Source organism: Aythya fuligula, chromosome 8, assembly GCF_009819795.1.
Source record: "Aythya fuligula isolate bAytFul2 chromosome 8, bAytFul2.pri, whole genome shotgun sequence".
Lineage (NCBI taxonomy): Eukaryota > Metazoa > Chordata > Aves > Anseriformes > Anatidae > Aythya > Aythya fuligula.
The window spans coordinates 10,562,950-10,581,947 of record NC_045566.1 but is presented as its reverse complement, the minus strand read 5'-3'; the positions used below and the strand labels follow the sequence as shown (position 1 = coordinate 10,581,947).

The window sequence follows — 18,998 nt, the reverse complement described above, 5'->3', positions numbered from 1 at the left end:
TGAATTTCCCACCGGAATCTCGCCAGCTCTGGGCAACACAGACCCAGCCTGCAGCCCCACGTGCGCTGCTGACACCCAGCCCCATGGCCCCAGCAGCTGCAGCCCTGCTGGCACCCGGTCCCAGCACCTGCACGGGGAGCAGGGACCCGGCCCTCGGGGCACCCGATGACTTCCCCAGGAAGCTTGAGGGAGGAAAGCGCTGCATTGAAATGCTGCGGGGCTGAGAGCTGGAGTCGGGAGGCAGGAGAAGCTGGAGGAAACCATGACGGGGACTTAGTGGGGCTGCTGGTGGAGCTGAGAGGGTACCGGAGGAATGGGGGAAGGGAGCAGGACACGGAAACGAGGACAAAGAGCTGGGACGCAGCTGGGGAGGGAGGCTGAGCCTGGAAAGAAGTGCAGAGAAGGAGGGAGCGGGGTTCCTCCAGCCCCAAAACGCCCCGCTCTGCTGCTGCCACCAGCTGCCCACGTGGCTGCAACATCCTCGCTGTGGTCCCGCATGTCCCTGGGCCAGCCGCAGCAATCACAGCCCCGCAGAGATGCGGGCTGAGGTGGGGGGTCCCAACCTGGGGAGCTGCAGCCCCCCCCCAGCCTCACCCCAGCGCGCTGCAGTTAATTGGGGCACCGCTCTAATCTCTACCTGCCATTGATTTCAATTCAGCTCCAATTTTCTTCTTTGACCTTCTCTCCTCCAGACCCTGCTCGCAAACAGAGAACAAATCCTCAAACATCCCCTTTATTCTGCCCTGAAAAATTCCAGCCTGCCCCCCCGTCAGAGGCTGGGGGTGGCGGTGACCAAAGCCTGTTCGTGCACCCGCTCGTGCCCGGGGACGAAGGCGCCCTCCCCACGTGCACCCACCTTGGCCCTGGCATGGGGAGGGAAGCGGCGATGCTCTGACAGCACCCAAACCTCTCGCTCCTCTCCTTTCACATCAAGGTGCTGCCACGCAGGGCTGGAAACAGGTTGAGATGTTACCAGCTCCCCAGATTGCTTCCTGCTGGCCCTGCGGTGACAACGGGGGTGGCAGCCTCAGCCCCAAAGGCAAGCCGAGGGAGATGAGCCAGGGGAAGATCTCTCCTTCCCTGTCCCCGGGGCCACAGCTGGGGACACCGGCAGCACCCAGCCCCCTGGTGCCCCTCTCTGTGCCGTGATCTGGAAGGGGAGCAGCCATTCGGAAGCGGTTAGGATCAGGCTGCGACGTGCTGGCACAAACAGGCTGCAAAAGCAAAGTGCCGGCGAGATGGCCCCCAGCCACAGGCAGCAGGCACCACGGGCAAGGGGGGGAGAGATGCTGGGGGGCACGGGATGGCCGAGGCACGATCCCTCAGTGCCCATCCCTTCCTGGCACCCCGAAAAGGGGGGATGAATGTCAGCCAAGGAGCTTTTCTCAAGAAAGCGTGGATGGCAGCATTTCAGCCCTCACGGGGCCCTTCTTTTCCTGGCAGCAATTCACTATGTAAAGAGGCTGGATATTTATAATTATGCTCAAAGTGGCCACTTTGAAAATCTATATGTCTCTAGGCTCCCTGTACATCATAATGTCAAGGCTGTGAATGGAGGCATCCATCAGAGGCCTCACATCACAGACCTCGGAGCTGTGATAAACACTCGGGAAATGCTCGCTGCAGCCCGGGCCCCGCTGCTGCCTGCTGGGGACCCAACGAGGGCTTTGTAGGGTGCCCCCAAGGGGACTGCTCCAGCAGGGACCATGCTGGGTGCTCGTGAGTTGCTGGTGAGAGATGGGGATGGGATCCTGCGGCCACAGCCTGCCTTCCCTGCTGCCCCTCGCCTGGCCCTGGGAAAGGATTTGCTTAGGTGGGAGCCAGCATCTCATCCCCACGCCCCAGTGCTGGGGAGGGTGTGAGCTACGGGGGCAGGATGCCCCCCTCGAACAGCAGCTCTTCTCTTGGCCTTCAGATCCTCCCTCGGCCTCAGCAGCTCCCCGATCAATTCAGCCTGACTGAGAAAAACCAGCCCAGTGCTGGAGAGGTGGGGCTGGAGCTGTTCGAGGCAGGGAAACCGAGGCAGGGAGCTGGGGGCTCTTCTCCAGGACAGCGAACAGCAGAGCCGACCCCAAAGGCGTGATCCAGCCCCCGTCGAGGTACCTGGGCTCCCAGGCTGGGGACACAAAGGGCTGTTGGTGTCACCCCCCTGCGATGCCCGCGGGAGGACGGGCTCGCTGCTCCCTGCCGGCGGCACGGAGCGCAGACGCGCAGGCTTCCCTACCGCTGCGCCCGGGCTGTTCTTAAAAATTTATTACTCCGTTGCAACATGAAAAATAAGACAGAGAAGTAATCATTAGTATAACTATAACTCCCCGTGCAATAGTCCCACTTGTAAATTGAGATTTATGATTGCAGCTGCCGATATTTTAGAGGCCGGTGCAGGCGGCGGTGGCAGTAGAGCCCAGCTCCGCGCTGCCCCGCCGCAGTTACAGTTTATCACAATCTGCAGAGATTATTGCAATGAATAATACACAACAGGCTGGCAGTGAAGAACTATTCCCGATCAAACGCTTCTGTAAACAACTGAATAAATAATATTGCTCAGCCCCTCTTCAGGGGCCTCGGAGGCCCAGGGAAATCTCTCATTACTCAGCAGGAGAGGCGGCGGGGGGCTCAGAGGGGCCACAGGGGAGGGACACGGCGACTCTGGGCAGGCACTGGGCATCCCGGGACTGGCACTTTCAGCTCAGACAGCTCCCCATGACATTTTGTGGCAGGAAGGGAGGCTGAGACACAGGAGAACTGCTCAGGGTCCAGCTGCTGCCTCAATATGCACTGCCAGGGACAGACACCTTGCTCGGACAGACAGCTGCCAGCCCAGGGATTAAAAGCCGGGCAGGTATTGCTGTCCTTGCTTCTGCTTGGCAAGATGTTCGGCAGCTCCTGATGTACCTGGGAGCCTGCAGGTGAGATGGCAGCAGGTACAGTGTGGTTCCCAGACGGACGCAGGGCATTCGGTGCTGTAACGGGAGCGGGGCCGCCGTAAATGTCAGTAAGTAATGCAACACGATCAGGAGGGTGCCAGCGGCTGCCGAAAGGGCACTTCTTCCACAGCTTGAAAGGATAAAGTTCAGCTCTGCAACCTTGGGTTCCCCCAGCCGTGGAAAGCCCTGACTGTGCCCTGCTGGCACCACACGTGGCCGGGCACGCTGCCCCTGGGGTGCTGGGTCTGCAGAGCCCCCTGCCCAGAGGATGCGCGGGGCGCTCAGCCCCGTGCCCGCCGACCATCACGCAGGGATGCTCTATCTGCTACCCGGACCCTGTGGTGTTTGTGCTCAATATCCTCACCTTGGGGCTGAGGACAGCCCATGGCAGGACTGTCCCCACCCTGGGGACAGCTGATGGGTGCTGCTGGTCCCTGCCTGGCTGGGGAAGGACAGGGGAAGCAAAGCGGAGAAGTTTGCCTCGCCGCACCGGCTGCTCTGCCCACGCCTGTGTGCGCGCAGGAATCGGCTCCAATTAATCCCCCCTCAGCTCGGCCCGCCCGCTTCATTACCTCCCCTTGATGAGAACCATCAGTGGGGCCTGTATGATTTTGCTAATTAGCCTCACTTCGTTTATCATTTCCATTTTCTCCCAGAGACGCTCGGCTTGCTGGGCGACAGCTTCATCTCCCGCTGAAACAATGCGGCCCCTTCTGTGCCCGTCTCACTTAGCGCTGTCACCGCAGCCATTATGAAATTGGGGTTTCATTTACACACTAATTAAACATTACAGCTTGTTCACAATTACAACACGGGGATGAGGAGGTAACTAATTACTTAAGAAATGAGCTAACATTTATCTCCGGTTCCTCCCCCCAGCCCACCGCCCTCCTCTCCAATGGAGATTAGAAATTGTTGTTCGGCGGCAGCCCAGCCTCTGCGCCTGCCGTGTCCCCTTTGGGGCCGTACCCATTACCTGGCCTGGGGACAATCCATCAGCCCCGAAATGGAGCTGGGATGATGGGGCTGGGGCAACGTGGATCCTACTCCGGGCTGGAGAGGGAAGGAGCTGGGGCTGGGGCTGGAGGCTGGCTCGGCACGGCGCTGAGGACACCAGCACGCCCTCCGCGCTCTCTCCGGTGATGGGCAACTCATCTCGAAAAGACATTTTCTTCAGGGAGGAATTAACATTTAAAAATGAGAGCCATTAGAGTAAATAAAGAGGGCTGTCAGTCGGCTCAAGAGGCAACATGGAGCGTGGGCTCAGGACTCAGGCGTGAGCGGGGGCAGACAGCCCTTCGTTCGCTGCTCGGGGTCGGGTGGCTGGCACGGGCAGCTTGATACCTGTTTGGCCTTACCAGGCTGGGTGACCTCGTCTCTGCTGAGCAAGTGACAGCCTCCTGAACAGGGCTGCCCCGTGCTTGGAAGAAAGGGGAGAAGAAAAAGGAGGTGGTGACCTGCAAGCCGGGAAGCGGGATGGTGGCAGAGAGAGGCTGGGAGAGAGGCCAGGGACTGGCGGTCAGGGACACCAGGGGCCAGGGACACCACCCGTGCAGTGCCTGGATGCTTCTGCAGGCTCGGGGAGAAAGCTGTGCTGCTGCAGGTCTTTGGAAACACAAGAGACTCCCCCCCATAAACAGCCCGAAGCAGTGGAAATGCAGCAAAAAATACCTCGTTCAGCACCAGGCAATTAAGGTTCTTTTGCAACTCTTAACCTGTGATTTTGAGACAAAGAATTTGGCCTCGGCATAATTTGAACTGCTAATTGCTTTCCTGATCCTCAGTCAGGGAACTGAGCTGAAGTCTGGGCATGAAAAAAAATATATAAAAAATCACCTTCCCCGAGAGGGAGAACATTCAGAGCCGCTCTCCGGGGGGAAGGGGATGCTCTCTTCTTCTCTTGAAGCAGCTTAAAAAATAATGATCAGGAAACAGTTAAGCAAAAGGGGGGTGAGCTGGTAGTTAAAAAAAAAAAAAAGTCGCACCACTTTATAATAATAGTAACAACTCATTCCCATAGTTTTTATCCTTCCTGTCTTTAGCCCACAAAAAAAAAAAAAAAAAAAAAAAAAAAGAAACCCTAAGCTAAACTACTGACACTGGCTGGGAGCTTAGAACTGCCGCATCAAACAGAGCCCTTGAATCTCCTGAACATAATTGTGCTGCCCTCTAACCTCAACCTTCAATCAGTGCAGTTTAACTATCTCATTTTAGCCTACAGGACACACCCCTCTGCTAACTAGCAGCCATATTCTTCTCATTAGGAGGCTGCTCTGTACAGGAGCATGGAGGCAAATCCGTTGTCTTGCTTTTTCTCTCCCTCTCTGCCTCTTTTCGGTTGTTATCCGTGTGCTTCTGCAGGGGAAGAACAGGAGCACAGGGCTGTGCGGGTGCCGGCGATGGCCCAGCGCCCAAACTCCGAGTCCCCTGGCTGTGAAAATAAAGCCAGATCTCTTCTCCTTGGGTGGAAATGCACAGCGGGCGAGAGGAGGGCCCCCGTGACCCTCTGGTGGCTCTTGGAGAGGAGTCCTGGGGTCCTGGTCCTGCTGGGGACAGGAGGTGGCTGATGGGGACGTGTGGGGCCAGCACCGTTCCTGGGCAGGCAAGGAGCACGGGGCAACGTGGAGACAAACAGGGTTTGGGTGCTGCAGAGCTGCTCCGTAAGGCAGGAAGGCTCACCACGGGCTGCCACGTGCTCTCCATCGCCGGGGAGCTCTGCATCCAGTCTCTGGTCACGGTTTCCTCCAGGCTTGAAGGGCAGCTCGAAGCCAGGGGAATGCCGTGGGACGCTGCCTGTGCCAGCAGCTGAGCCGGCTGCATCCCTGGGCCACCTCCTGGCCAAAAAGGGACGGGAACTCTCTCCTGTGGGGTCACACACGCCCCGCTACCTGCCAGGACGGGGCACGGGATGCGGTAGTTTTGGGCCGAAGCGCCCACCCACAAACCCCCCAGAGGATTGAGTCCTTCTGGAGCCCTTTGCTGTGGGGTTTTGGTGTGTTAGCAGCCCGCAGCAGGGCGTTACGGTGTTTTTTGTGCCCACACAGAGGGGTAAAGCACAGCCCCGGACAGATCCGTGACGGCTCGGTGCCCGTCGTCCCCGCACAGCGGCACCCTCCCCGTGCGGGCCCTGTCCCCAGGCCCTCTGCTGTTATTAACACGCCGGCGATTAACACCCTCCAAGTTCGTTATCTTCAGCAGGCCGCTCGGGACGCGGGGCGGCGATCCTTAAACCAATTAACGCCATCCTCGGCTTCCAGGGGAGCAGGAAGGAGCCGGCCGCGCGGAGGGGACTGTCAGCGCCGCAGCGAGGAGCGAGTCACGGGTCAGAGCGCGGCAGCGCCGAGGTGCCCGTTAGCTCTTAACAAGGCACGGGGGCAGCTGCCGGAGCTGCCTTCTGTCAGAGCCCTCCTCTCCATCCTCCCCCGGCCCCAGGAAGGGGAGAGGAGAGGCAAGGAGCGCCCTGAGGGGCCGAGCACCGGCACGGCCCGCGGGGAGGGCAGCGGTGCCCGTGCTCCGGGGCCTGCCCTGCCTGTGGTACGTCTCCCGCCCTCGTGCCAAGCCCACGGGGAGCACAAAACCGAGTGCGAGGCTCAAATGAGAGCCACAGAGCATGGTGCCATCAGCCCCAAAGCCCACAGGAGCTGAGCCCCAAGCCCGCTGTGCCATCGTCCCCTTCCTGGACAGTGCCAGGCTCGGGGCTGCTGCCCGGCGCTGTGCGGGGTGCGGTGGCACCCCCCAAAAGCCCTGGATTTACCCCTCCATGGCAGACCGAGGTTTTACATCTAGGACTGAGCTTCCTCCTGGCCACCACGGCCCAGGACAGCCCCGGTGCCCAGCCTGAGACCCCCAGGACCCCCCAGGCACCATCACCCCGCTGCGCCCGCCGAAGGCACCAAACTTTCCTCTCTTTCTTTCTTTCTTTGCTCCCTCGTTTTTTTTTTTTTTTCCAGCAGAAGTTCTCTCTGAGCGAAGTCTTTCGGGGGAGGTGGAGAAAGAGTAGGAAGCCAAAGAGAATCATCTTGCTAGTCAAAGCCTTTAACAACTATTTTTAATATCAGGCAGAGGAACAGGATTTTGAAATGAAACAGCCGGTGCCTCTTTGATGGGCGAGCTACAGATCTTGAAACAAGGTCCATTCCCTCCTCCTTCACTAACTAACAGCCATATTTCTCTCATTAAAGACAATCTGGCCGTATTTTCAAACTTCTTAACAAGGCGATCACCGTAATTTGAGATTTCTATTATCCATGCTCCTATTACAGCAGTCTTTTAAGCAGCTGGCTTTTTTTTTTCTTGCTTTCTTTCCCCGACTTTGTCTCTCCCCTCAAACTGCCATCAGTGGTAATGACGTGCAGGAAACAAGAGCACCAAGAACCAGCTTTTTTTTTTTTTTTCCTTTTTTTTTTTTTCTTTTTCCTTTCTGGTACTAGCTTGTGCAGGGGTAGCAAGAAGGAATAAAATCAAAAGCCAGATGAAGTTTGGTTATCTCTTATCGCGAGTTTGGGTTTTAATCCGCCCAGGAGCGCAAACGAAGCCCCGGAGCCGCCGTATCTCCCCCGTCCATCGCAGAGCCCCCTCCCCAAAGCCCCCCAGCTCTGTCCCCTTCCCGGCCGCAGCCCCCTCCCTGCCCCATTAGTCCTTGGCCGGGCGCTGCCAGATGGATGCAATTTGCATAATATCACCGGCGGAGGCTGGCGGATCAGCCGGGGTCAGGCTCTGACATCTCCAGCACAGTCTATCTCCAAGTGCTAATTTGGACTGCATTGATCTCTCTTTCTGATTTCTTTGTCATTTACGTCTGCGACGGTTTGACAGGAGATACAGAGACAGACAAGGGGGGAAAAGGAGAGGAGGGGGGGGGGAGAAGGGGAGAGAAACAAAGATTGTAGTTACAGATGTCTTTAAGGGAAAAAACAGATTAATCCAAGGACTCCTCTGAGGGTCGCAGCTTTGAAACATCCTAATTATCCTATTCTTATGAATTCCTGTACAGACTCGGAGGGGGGTCTTGTCAGGGAACTCGGGGGAATGGAAACTTGTTAAATTGCGGCGGAGCCTCTCCGGCTGCCTGCTGCCCCTTCCCCTCCCGCACCTCGCAATGGCTTCTTGTTAGGGGCACCCCATGCCCACCTCCGACACGGCTCTCCTTAGAGGCACATCTGCACAGCCTGGGGAAGGAGCCCAGCCCGGGGCAAGATGTTTGCAGACAGGAGGAGCCAGGGCACAAACCTGCTGGAGCCTCCTGACGCAGCCTCCAGCGTCCTGGCAAACCACAGCTGCCAGCTCCAAGCTGCCTGGAGGGATTGGGGAGGCTGAAGAAGGGCTGAGGAGGATGATGAAGACCTGGAGAGCAGGGCTTGATGAGAAGGTGCCACCACAGAGGGGCAGGAGCTGCTGGCCTGTCCCCAGGGTGCAGGTGCGCAAGGGCAGCCTGGGGACACCCTCCAAAGACACCCTCCAAAGAGCCCTTCCATGGGAGCCCCACACAGAGAGGGGCAGGCAGTGCATGCTCTTAATTAAAACATTTATGTTCGTTAGGAGGAAGCTCTCCCCTCCCACAGGTAGGAGAAGACAAGCCACCATTTAGCTTCGTCTGGGACGCGTCACAGAGAGACACCACGGCACCAAAAGGATCCACGGGGAAATCAAAATGTCACTCGGTGTTTTACGCCGCTCCTTCCCATCGAAAAAGCTCTCTGCAAAGTTAATGATCTTCCCGGGCCTCCCACCTGTCACGTGTGTCTCTGTCTGAGGCCGCACCGTGGTGCATGGAAACGCTGCTTGTTCCAGGGGACGGGTCCGAGGCGGCGCACGGGGTTCTCTGTGCTGCAGGTCGGTTTGGGTCTGCAAGCTCCTGGGTTTGGGGCCGGCTGATTTGTACCACAGAGCAGCTATAAACGCACCCTCCATCAACGCCTTGCTCCCCGCACACCAACAAGGGCTTGGGGTGATACAGAAAATGTATCTGAGAGGTTTTCCATCTGCCACTGGGGAGAGGAGCCGGGCCAGAGGCCGTGCAGACCTGCTCTCCTCCCCAAGGGGGACAGTCCCCACCGCCGGTTGGACGTGTCTGGGGACAGCCAGAGGTGAGAGGGGACAGGAGCTGGGGGACAGCAGCAGCCCTGCCAGCCCAGACATGCCAGACATCCCTCTTCAGCCTGACACTGGCACTGCACACGCCTGCTTCCAGCCTGAAGCTGGGGGCTTGTGCCTTCCTCTTGCAAATCCTGCACGAGCAGCAACCTCCGCTGCCTCTCCCTTGGTTGGGAGGAGCGCACGGCATCGCGTGGCATCGTGTGGCATGGCACGGCATCGCCGAGCCACACCAGGGCTTGTCCCAGGCAGCAGAAGCCCCGCAGCCCGTCCCAGCCCCGCCAGCACACCGGGGAGATGTGGGCCGGCTCCTGCAACCACCCCTGGCTCAGCGGGGCCGGGCGAGCGCGCGATCAACTTTCGGCTGGGTAGGACGGAGGGGTGAGTGCAGTCAACACAAACACTCAATCATCCTTCCTTTCTTTCTTCTGTGCCTCCTTTGTTAACTGCAGGAAACAGCTGAAAGACCTTGAGTTTCCCATTGTAGCGTGTATGGGAACAGAGCTGCAGTGATCAGAACATACCCCCCGCTGCTCCCAGGGAAAAAGGGAGAGCTGAATCTTTTCTAAAAAAGGTTTACGATTAGAAGAGTGTTCTGTCACTCTGGCGCGCAGTAATCCACTGCGCCACCAAGTCCCTTCAGAGAGATGTCGAAAACTTAAATGACTGAAAGCAAAAGAGCCCTGGCTCAGGTTCCCAGGCAGCCAGACATCCTAATTATCTTTAGATCCACTCCCACATGGAGGGGAGAGAGCACACAAGAGTAAAAAAAAAAAAAAAAAAAGGAAAAAAAAAAAGAAATAGAAAGAAAAAGAAAAGGAAAAAAAAAAAAAGACTGTCACATTGCTTTTTTCTTTTTTTAAAAGCTTGTCTCTGCTCACTGCTTTTCCAGCTGTGACACCTCTCACGGCAGTTAATTAGAATCATGTCACCGCGTTAATGTGCTCTGACTGGACTCTGACAGACGCGCGTCCTCCAACCGGCCTCCCCGCTCCTCCTGCAGGATGTAGGGCCCGGCACTCGCGGTGGGACCCTGCCACCCGTGTGCCACCCCATTCCTGGTCCCGTGGTCCCACGGTGGAGCCGGCCGGGTCCTTTTGTCGGGTCCCATCCTGCCGGGACACTGAACCTCGCCGCGGCACCCGCGTCCGCTCCACCTGCTCGGGATCCGCCTGACCTTTAGCAGCGCTAATTCGGAGTGACACCGCTCATTTGGTGACATTTCTGTTGCTTTTTACTTAAGTCTCTTTTAATTATTTAACTCGGGGTCTTTCCCCTTTTGTCTTGGGCTGCTTGGGAGAGGAAGCCCCGGGGTGTCCGGGGCAGTGGCCCCGAGGCAGGTCCCTGCTCCGGAGTGAGCCCCGTGCCCTCCGGCTCTTGGCACCATGGCACAAGGACGGTGCTGAGCACATGGCACCGCTCCCGGTAAGAGCATCCCCTCCTCTGAGAGCCAGAAGTGGGCTCTGCATGCTCCATCCCCCATTGTGACAGAGGAGAAGAGTCACAAAATGCTGCGCCCATGCCCTGGGTCCACCTGGCACAGAGGGCGGGCGGGCACGGGGGGCTCGCAGCACCCCCGCAGCAGGAGAGCCAGGAAGAGGGGGAAGGAAATCAAGCCAACAAGAGGAGGCTGAAAGAAAGCCGGCGAGCTCCGAGGACCTCTCAGGGCGAGGAGAAGTCTCGTGGGCCACCCTCCCGAGCCGGAGCTGAGAGCCAAAGGCCCCCATTAGGGGTGCCCGCCGCCGCACTTAGCGCGCGCAGCCCCCGCGGGTGGGCAGGGCAGGGCAGCAGCACCCCGCAGGCGCCCGCCCGGCTCCCCGCGGCGCTGGCAGCCCGCGGCAGTTAATTAGAATCGTGTCACTAAGTAAATGCGCTCTGACTGGACTCTGACAGCCGCTCACCTATGACACCGGGGGCCAGGAGACAATCCACATCAAACTAGCGCAGTGTGACCCTTTTAACACAAAGAGTAAACTCACTGCGCATCGAGTTGAAGCTCATTAAAACTGTCTACTCTGCGAGCATCCCATTAACCTCGCCGTTAAAAACACGCAATTCCTCTTCTTCTTTCCGAGGCCTAATTAATGCTCCGGATCAGGAACAATATCACACCCTAACCTTCCGAGATTTCCAATCAGGAAACGAAAAGAGAGAGACGGGGCCGGGAAGGCGCCGGGTGCTTGCTGGGTCTCTCACCGCAGGGGCCGCTGACCTGCCCAGGCAGGAGGCTTCTCCCTTCTCCCTCGGCCCCATGGCACAGGGAAGCGGTGAAGCCCCGTACCGAAGCTGTGAGCAGGACCAAGCTGGCACCATCCCGAGCCCATGGGCTCCTCCTGGCCAGGACCCTCCTGCTGTGCCTGGCAGGACCGAGCCCCCTGGCCTGGGTATAATAAGGCTTGGATGTGTGCTCCTGGTCCGTCAGCAAGAGGCACAGCAGCCTGGGTGACCTTGTTCCTGAAGAAGTAAAAAGAAAAAAACCCAAACTTGACATTTAGAGCTAAATGGGAAATCCTAATAATCTGTGCGTCGAAATCTAGACTTTGAAAGATCAATTCAATTCCATTTGATTCAAAAGAGACCAAGAGCAAGGGCTCTAGATGCTGCTCCAACACACTGCAGGTGGAACCAGAGAGGAGAAATGAGAAACAAACTTTCCCAGCAGCGGCTTCTTCTGCAGATTTGGGAACTTCTCCCTTGTCTCGGTGTGTTTGCCCTGCAATAACTGGCTCGTTCGGAGCCAAGAAACAACAAAGGCCCGAACAAAACCAAGGTGTGCCTTTTATCTCTTCCACAATCAGAAAAACAAGCAAATGTAGGAGACGAGGAGACTAACTCTAAGCTCTTGAAGGGGTGGTTTCCAGAAGCACTTGTTCAACTCACAGCCACTGTTCTCACTTTTGTTTCACGCATCTGGAATCGTTAACAAAAAATATGAAATGCACTTTTCCTTCTAGGCTGAGCGTATGCAAGGGAAGCAGTATTTCACTAATAAACATCATTTAAATGACCTCACGGGTACTTGAGATACTTGGCATTCCAATTTCCATCCAAAAGCGCAACAAATCACATCATGAATAATAATTTAATCCCCACCTCTTGAATAACAAACAGTAACTCACTGTTTTTCTAATGCGACAATGATCTAAAAACCCGGACTAAAGGCACGTTATGTAACAGCACTGATCAAAATAAATGCAAATACGATATTTGATGTGTAAAAGGACAACGAGACTTAACACCTGGGCAATGGTAGGGCGAGCTGAACGCGGTTTGATAGGTGCTGGTCAGTAAAACTTGACCTTTCTGCAGGGAAACGGATAAAAAAAAAAAAAGTGCAAAACCAGAAGAAAATCAATTACCGAAAGCAGGTGCCCTGCTGGCTGATTTAAATCACAATTAAAAGCTGTGATTTCAATCATTCTGATCTGTATCAGTCCCTGCAACTCCACAGAGAGGCCCCGATGTGAGAACACGGCCGCGCTGGTGTCACCGCACGGACCCGGTGCCCTAACCCTCCCCTGTGCCTTGTCCTTCCCAAACCCTCCCAGCCGAGCCCTGCTCAGCAGCTTGCTGTTGCACTCTCACAGCCTATTTCCCAAGGGATGTGGCCCCAGATTTCAGCAGGGTACACCACGAGCCCTGCCCGCACACGGCAGCTGGGCAAGGTGAGGTTTCCCTACGGGATCTGGCAGGGCACGAAGCAGAGGAGAGGAAGCGCAGAGTTAGGAGAGGTCCCAGAGGCTGCGAAGAGCCCAGGTTTGGAGCAGGTATCTGCTGAGCCAGTGAATCGGGGAGCGAGGTGAAAATAAAGCAATGCACAGCCCGTCAGGCGAGACCGCAAATTTACATCTTGCTTAGAACAAAAAAGTGGCCACCCACGGCAATTTTTCTACCGGATTTGAAAGGAAAAGCCCATGTTGCACATCCTTGAGTCGGGAAGTGATGTGGCCAGGAGGCCGGTGTCCCTATAAAACGCCAGGCACGGCAGGTCCCCAGCCACCAGCATCACCCCGGGCCCTGTCCCAGGAGGGATGCTGAGCTCAGCCTCTGCTAAAGCCACCAGGCACAGGAGGCCAGCGGCTGCTGCCTCCGCCACAGGCAGGAGACTGCAGACAGCTGGGGCAGAGCTGCAGACAGTCTGCCCGTGGCTCACCCCATAGCAGCCAGGAGAGCTCCCCCATAGAGAAAGCCTGGGCAGAAACGAAGAAGCAAAACCTTCCTAAAGGGCTGGAGCGGGGAGGGACACGAGCAGCATCTTTCTCAGCTCCATCAGGCAGCGACACCTGAGCAAGACCACGGCGCTGAGATAAACGCGGGCAGAACCGAACGGCGGACAGATGATACTCCAGAGCTGGGGACAGTTTGTCAGGGAAGGGGATGACAGCAACAGAGCGCTCTTGCCATAAATAAAACAAGGAAAGATGAGACACAACACAACCCTACATCCCCCAGAGGGACCGTAGGGAAGGTCCAAGCCCCGAAGCAGGACGGAGCACCCAGCTCCTGCAGTCCAGGCTCCCTCTCCGTCATCCCCCCCGACGTGGCACACAAACAAGGCAGATCTGCTCCCAGGCAAGGAAGCAAATTTTAATGCTACCTCCGTCAATAATGCAACCAGATCCATAGTTCAAAAGGAGCTTGCTAATTAAAAGCTGGTGAGCTTTAAATAATTCATCTCCGTAACTTGGATTGATTGGAGAGTTTAATGGTTGGAGTCTTGAAACAATATTAAACAGCCTCCTCGAGGCCCAGGTAGCAGGTGACTTTTCCAAGTAAATCTCACCTCCTTGCAAACTTTGACGCTCTGAAGTCAGAGCGGATGAAGGGCCGGGAGGCAGAGGGAACGGAGACATGAGAGGGGCGAGAGTGATGCAGCCCAACGGAGCTGCTCTAGCCCCCTGTGCCCCGTGCACGGAGCTCCTGCTGGCCCTGCAGCCTGCTGCCTGCTACAGCCCCTGCTCCGAGGACCACAGCACCCAGAGGAGCTGGAGCACCAGCCCGTTGGGGACAGCCCCTGCCCAGCCCACAGCTTCAGCACCCCCGGAGGAACCGAGAGCCACGATGTGCCCCCCATCCATCCCCTGATGGGTGTGGGTACAGCAGGGACACCGCGGGCACGTGCACACCAGTGTTCCCCCTGGCACATCTTCTTCCCTCTCAGCAGCTGAGACCCTTTGGCTGGCTCTCCCCACCCCTCCTGGAGCAGCTCTGGGAGCTGAGGTGCCCCCCGAGCCGCAGCTGCGGGGCCAGGCAGGGCGCAGGGCCCGGTCACTCACCTATCCCGCTGTGAGGCCTCCCTATGTGCTGTAGGTTCAGTCCTTTGTTCATGTCTAAGAGCCCGTTCTTTGGCCAGCTCCCCATGGCAAAGCTGTACGCCTGCAAGAGAGAAGCAGAGGGTCAGACGGCGGCACAGGGAGCACGCAGGGACGTTTTGGGGAGCACCCCGCTGCCGGCAGCTGCCTGTGCTCGGCAGCTCCTGGGGCAGGAACAGGTCTGTGACCCCAATATTCGACACAGACCCATCCTGTGTAGGATCAGCAGCCCCCACGGTCACCTCCATCACGCTGGGGGCTTGTCCTGCCCGTCCCTGGGCTGCTCCACCGTCCTTCCACCCTCCCTGCTGCACCACGGGTGGGCTGCCCAGGGCTGAGCTCAGGACTCAGAAGCTTTTGGAACGGGGTGGCCGAGCCCGGGCTGACCCAACCTGCAGCCCCCTTACCCCCCAGCCTCCCCTTTCCTTTCCATCCATCCTTGGGTCCCCCACACCGGGAAAAACCCCACCGGGCCCCCGTGCTGCTCACCCCAAGGCACAGAGACACAGCCTGGCTGGAGAGAGGGAGCCGGGAGCTCGGGCAGCACAACCCCAGCGGACAATGCAAACGGGGGAAGCAGCCAGGCCCCTGCACTGCCCCCACACCTGTAATTAGGGGCTGCCAGCCCAGTATCTTCTCCATTGTGAGGAATTAAGCTCATGGCCACATTGTGAGCCTTAAGAATGGCATGCGATCTGTACCACCATGAGGGCCATTGTCCCCTGATGGGCTCAGGGTGACCCCGCAGCGGGCAGGGGCAGTGCCACCACCTCTGCAGGCTGAGCGTGCCCGGTGAGAGGCTCAGCAGCAGCAACAGGGCCAAGCAGGGCGAGCAGGAGCCCAATTTGGGGGGCTCGGCTGGAGAGGAGCTGCGTGGGACCCCCTGTGCGCTCCGGGGACCCTCGCATGCAGCAGCGATGGGGGGAAAAGGGGGCAGGGGTCTGCCACCCGGGGCCGTGCCCTGCTACCTGCTGCTGTCCCCAGCGTGGGCACGGCCACCCCGCAGCCCCCAATGCCCGCCCTCCCCCGGGAACCCCGACTCGGGGGTAGCAGGTTTAGCACCGGACCCCGTAAGCGCTCGCGCTGCCGCACTCCGCCCGCCTTAGCAAAACAGAGGGCTCCACGGGTAATTAATAGACAGCATCGCTAATCCTGCGGGGAGATGATTAGCAATTAAAACTCCTAATTAAGTCTGTGCATAATTCACTGAAATTACACTGTGTGTACACAACGGGGAGGGTTCCCTCGCCTTCACCCAACGGGCTCTGATGTCTTCATCGCTGACGCTTCCCGTGGCCGGGATGCCGGGATGCTGAGCGGGGTGCTGGGGTGCTGGGGGGCCCCCACTTGCCGGGGGCTGGTGGCCCGGGTGCTGGCTGCGGCGGCTCTGCCTGTGGCTCCCTCTCCTGGGCTGCAGCAGGCGGATGCAGAGAGGCAGGCTCCCGGCTCGGAGAGCTCCCACCCCAACCAGGAGCGAGCCACGGAGCACAGAGGGAGGGTGGCAGCGTCCCAGCAGGGCCAGCATGGGGCAAAGCCGCTCTAACACCCATCAGCCGAGCACCTCGGGCCATTTGCACCCTCTCCCCATGCCCCTGCCCAGTTTGGGCACGGGGAGAGGGTGAGAAGCAGCCCCCAGGCTGCTTAAAATCCCAATTCATTGCTGTGAACGGGGCTCCTCCGTGCCGCAGCCCCCCCGGCCGAGCACCAGCCCCTCTTTTGCACCGCATTTTGCTCGGCTACCCAAGGTCAGCGGGTACAGCCGCCGTACCTGAGCAAACTAGCTAAGCAGCCGGGCTGCAGGTTGGCCTGACCACTGAAGGTCAAGTGTGCACTTCTGCATATTCAAAGCCGTCTGCAGGATCGATCGGCTTTTAATTGTTTTTTCCCGGGCTTTGGGAGGGAAGTGCCAGGGGCATTGATCAGCCCCAGCCGAGGCCGCTCGCAGCCCCGTGTCCCTTCGGTGCGGGCGGGCGGCGACGCGGGCACGGAGGGGCTGGAAGGGAGCCGGGCCAGGGGTGGAGGCCGCCGAGCTCTGCCAGCGGTGGAATTGTATTCGAAAATAAAGTTTTTTAATTAAAATTGGCAATTCTGAGCCGCCTGCCGGCAGCAGCCACACAATCAAGAGCGAGGAGCTTTGCTGTTTAATATTTAAAGACGACGTTTAATCTTTAAACAGGAAAGTTCTGCTGCTGACTGTTAAAGACGCGGGGTCCCCAGCCCGACGCCGGCACCGCCGCAGCCCCAAAACCGAGCCCCTAAACTTACTCACGAGTCTACAAAATGCCAGGAAACCCTTTTGGCTGGGAAACCACCCTAATTTGTCCCTCCCTCTGGCTGCAGCCCAGCACTGCAGGGACTGGGCTGCCCCCTTCGAGGTCAGGCACCGAAGTGACAGCAGGACCCCACGCGTTTTGTTTTCACCTACGTTTTACTTGATAAAAAACACAGGCATCTTTTTAAAAAGCCATCAGGAAATATTTTGGGTCAGAATCGTCATTCAAAACCAAACTTAGCCACTCCGATCTGCTACGAAGCACCGACCTGGTGTTTGCAGGCTGATTTCCGAGCAGCTGTTACACAGTTATTTCCATGCGCACCAGCTCTCCGAAAGGTCTCCCTTTTTTCCTGATTTTGTTTGTAATTCCGTGAAGGCTCCATTTACCTCCCTGCCAACGCTCCTCCGAAGTCGGGTGATTATTAATTATATTTATTTACTTATAGCATCCCCTAGGCACATGCGGCGGCTCGCAAACACCTCCCTGGCTCCCCAATGCAGGGATCTCAAACCCGAGGCAAGCAGATATCCCTGTGAGAAATGCGAGATTAGGAACGGGCTGTGTCTCCTCACGTGTGGGCAGCACGGCAGATAACCCACGCCCTGTTACAAGGGGAGGTAAGTCCTCAGGTAACCTGTACCTCGTCTCACCTGCGGGAAACCCAAGACGGGGGAACCGAAGCAGGGAGCTGCTGGGGGATCTGATTTGGGGCACAGTGCCCCGCGGCACGGAGATGCTGTGGGTCAGCGGGGCAGCAGAAATGCTCTGGAATGAAGCAGAAAGGGTCTGAGGGCACGCTGCTGGTGCACTGGGTCACCAAACCTCCCTGTGGCCACCATGTGTCTGCCTCAGTTTGTAAAGATCCCCAAAAAAGAGCGCTGTGGCTTGTCCTGGGGGTCAAAGCTGGTCCTCCAAGCTGGGAGAGGTGCACGTGAGTGGGCTGGGCAGCACGACGGCACTGACTGCAGGGGAAGACCATGGGCAGGATTTGCCTAGTTCTCGTAAAAATGCAGCCCAGTTTGGCACCGGGTTCCCCTGCCTGCCTCTGCCAAAAGCTGAAGGCAAACCGGCCCCGGCCCCAGCACTGCTGGCAGCTCCAGCACGGCCGGGCTCCTTCTGCGGCGCAGCCTCGGAGAAGATGTTCCAGGGGGGTCAGAAAATTCCCAGAACTGGAACTTGTCAGGCTGATGTATTGATCTAAGTGGACTGAATAATGCTCCATCATTTATTTATGGGGAAGTGCCCGGCGCGCTTCACAAAAACCGGCGGTCGGCAGTCACATTAAGGCAAGATTTAACACCAGGAGAACGGGGCACCCGGGCGCAGGTCAGGACGCTCGGGGAGCCTCACAAACCCTTCCTGCGCTCACGGAGCTGCTGGTGCTCTGCTGCTGCACCCTGAGGCTCCCCCGGCCTCTCTGCAGCCCCAGCGAGTGTTTCACACGCTGATTGCAATTTTAATATTGCAATTTTAATATTAATACGCACACTTTCGGGCAGGGAGGAAGCGTTTCCTTTCGGGAAAATCCCCCCAGGAGCAAAGGTGCTCAGCGGTTTGCGTGGATGGGGATGAAGGAATAAAAGACACCGGCGGTGCTTTTGGCTGAAAGTTTCTGTCAAAGAAAGTGATGCCCGTGAAAAAACATGGGCTTGGAGAGCGAGCAAGCAGCGGTGAGATGTCCCCAGCTGCTCCTCCCTCGCTGGCTTGGGGAAGCAGGGGGGCAGGGGGTGCTCCCCAAGGACCCCTCCTGGCGCGGCAGCCTGCGGATTGCGGCTGACCCCCCTGACACCGGCGCAGTGGAGAAAATGATTTGGCGACAGCAAAAGTGGCGTCTTCCTCCCGGCCCCAAAACAAGCATTTCCCTCTCACTCACCTCATCGCGCGGTGTCAGGGCTTTGTGTCACTTTGGGTGTTGGGAAGGAAAAGGAGGGCGCGTCTGCGGCTAAGCGGGCTTTTAGACAGAGCTTAAAATGTTCTCGGAGCCCCCCAGCATCCTCAGCTTCGGGGGCTGGGGGTGTCTTTGAGGCAGGCCCCCAGGACAGCAGGTCCCTCGCCATCCCATTATTTAATTGCACGCAAGCTACGGGAAGGAGGGGAACGGGGAAATTCTGCTGGGATTCCTCGCCACGCCAACTTCCCAGCACCACGGAGCAAAAGGGGCAAATTGCCACCACCTCGGGGCAGCATTTAAAGCGGGCAGGGAAGGAAGGAGCAGAGCAGAAAGCGGAGGTATGGAGGGTGAGGAACAAAACTCGTCCCCCGTGGGCTGGCTGCCCTCCTGGCTGCCAGGAGGCAGGAATTTCCCCCGCTCACACGAGCCCAGGTGAAGCTCGTCCCTTTTTAAGCAGTTTAGTCAGAAGCGCTGCCACATCCGCGGCTTTTCAAGTGTT

The 18,998-nt window shown here is 57.8% G+C and overlaps 1 protein-coding gene across 2 annotated transcripts in view; it reads right to left on the bottom strand.

Annotated features, from left to right (window-relative positions):
* Nucleotides 1-18,998, bottom strand: part of ERI3 (ERI1 exoribonuclease family member 3) — a 109,425-nt gene that overhangs the window by 15,628 nt on the left and 74,799 nt on the right. For both annotated transcript variants that reach the window (XM_032192494.1, XM_032192493.1), the window contains exon 7: nucleotides 14,297-14,396. In XM_032192494.1, coding sequence (XP_032048385.1) covers nucleotides 14,297-14,396 — 100 coding nt within the window. The remainder of the gene's footprint in view (nucleotides 1-14,296; nucleotides 14,397-18,998) is intronic.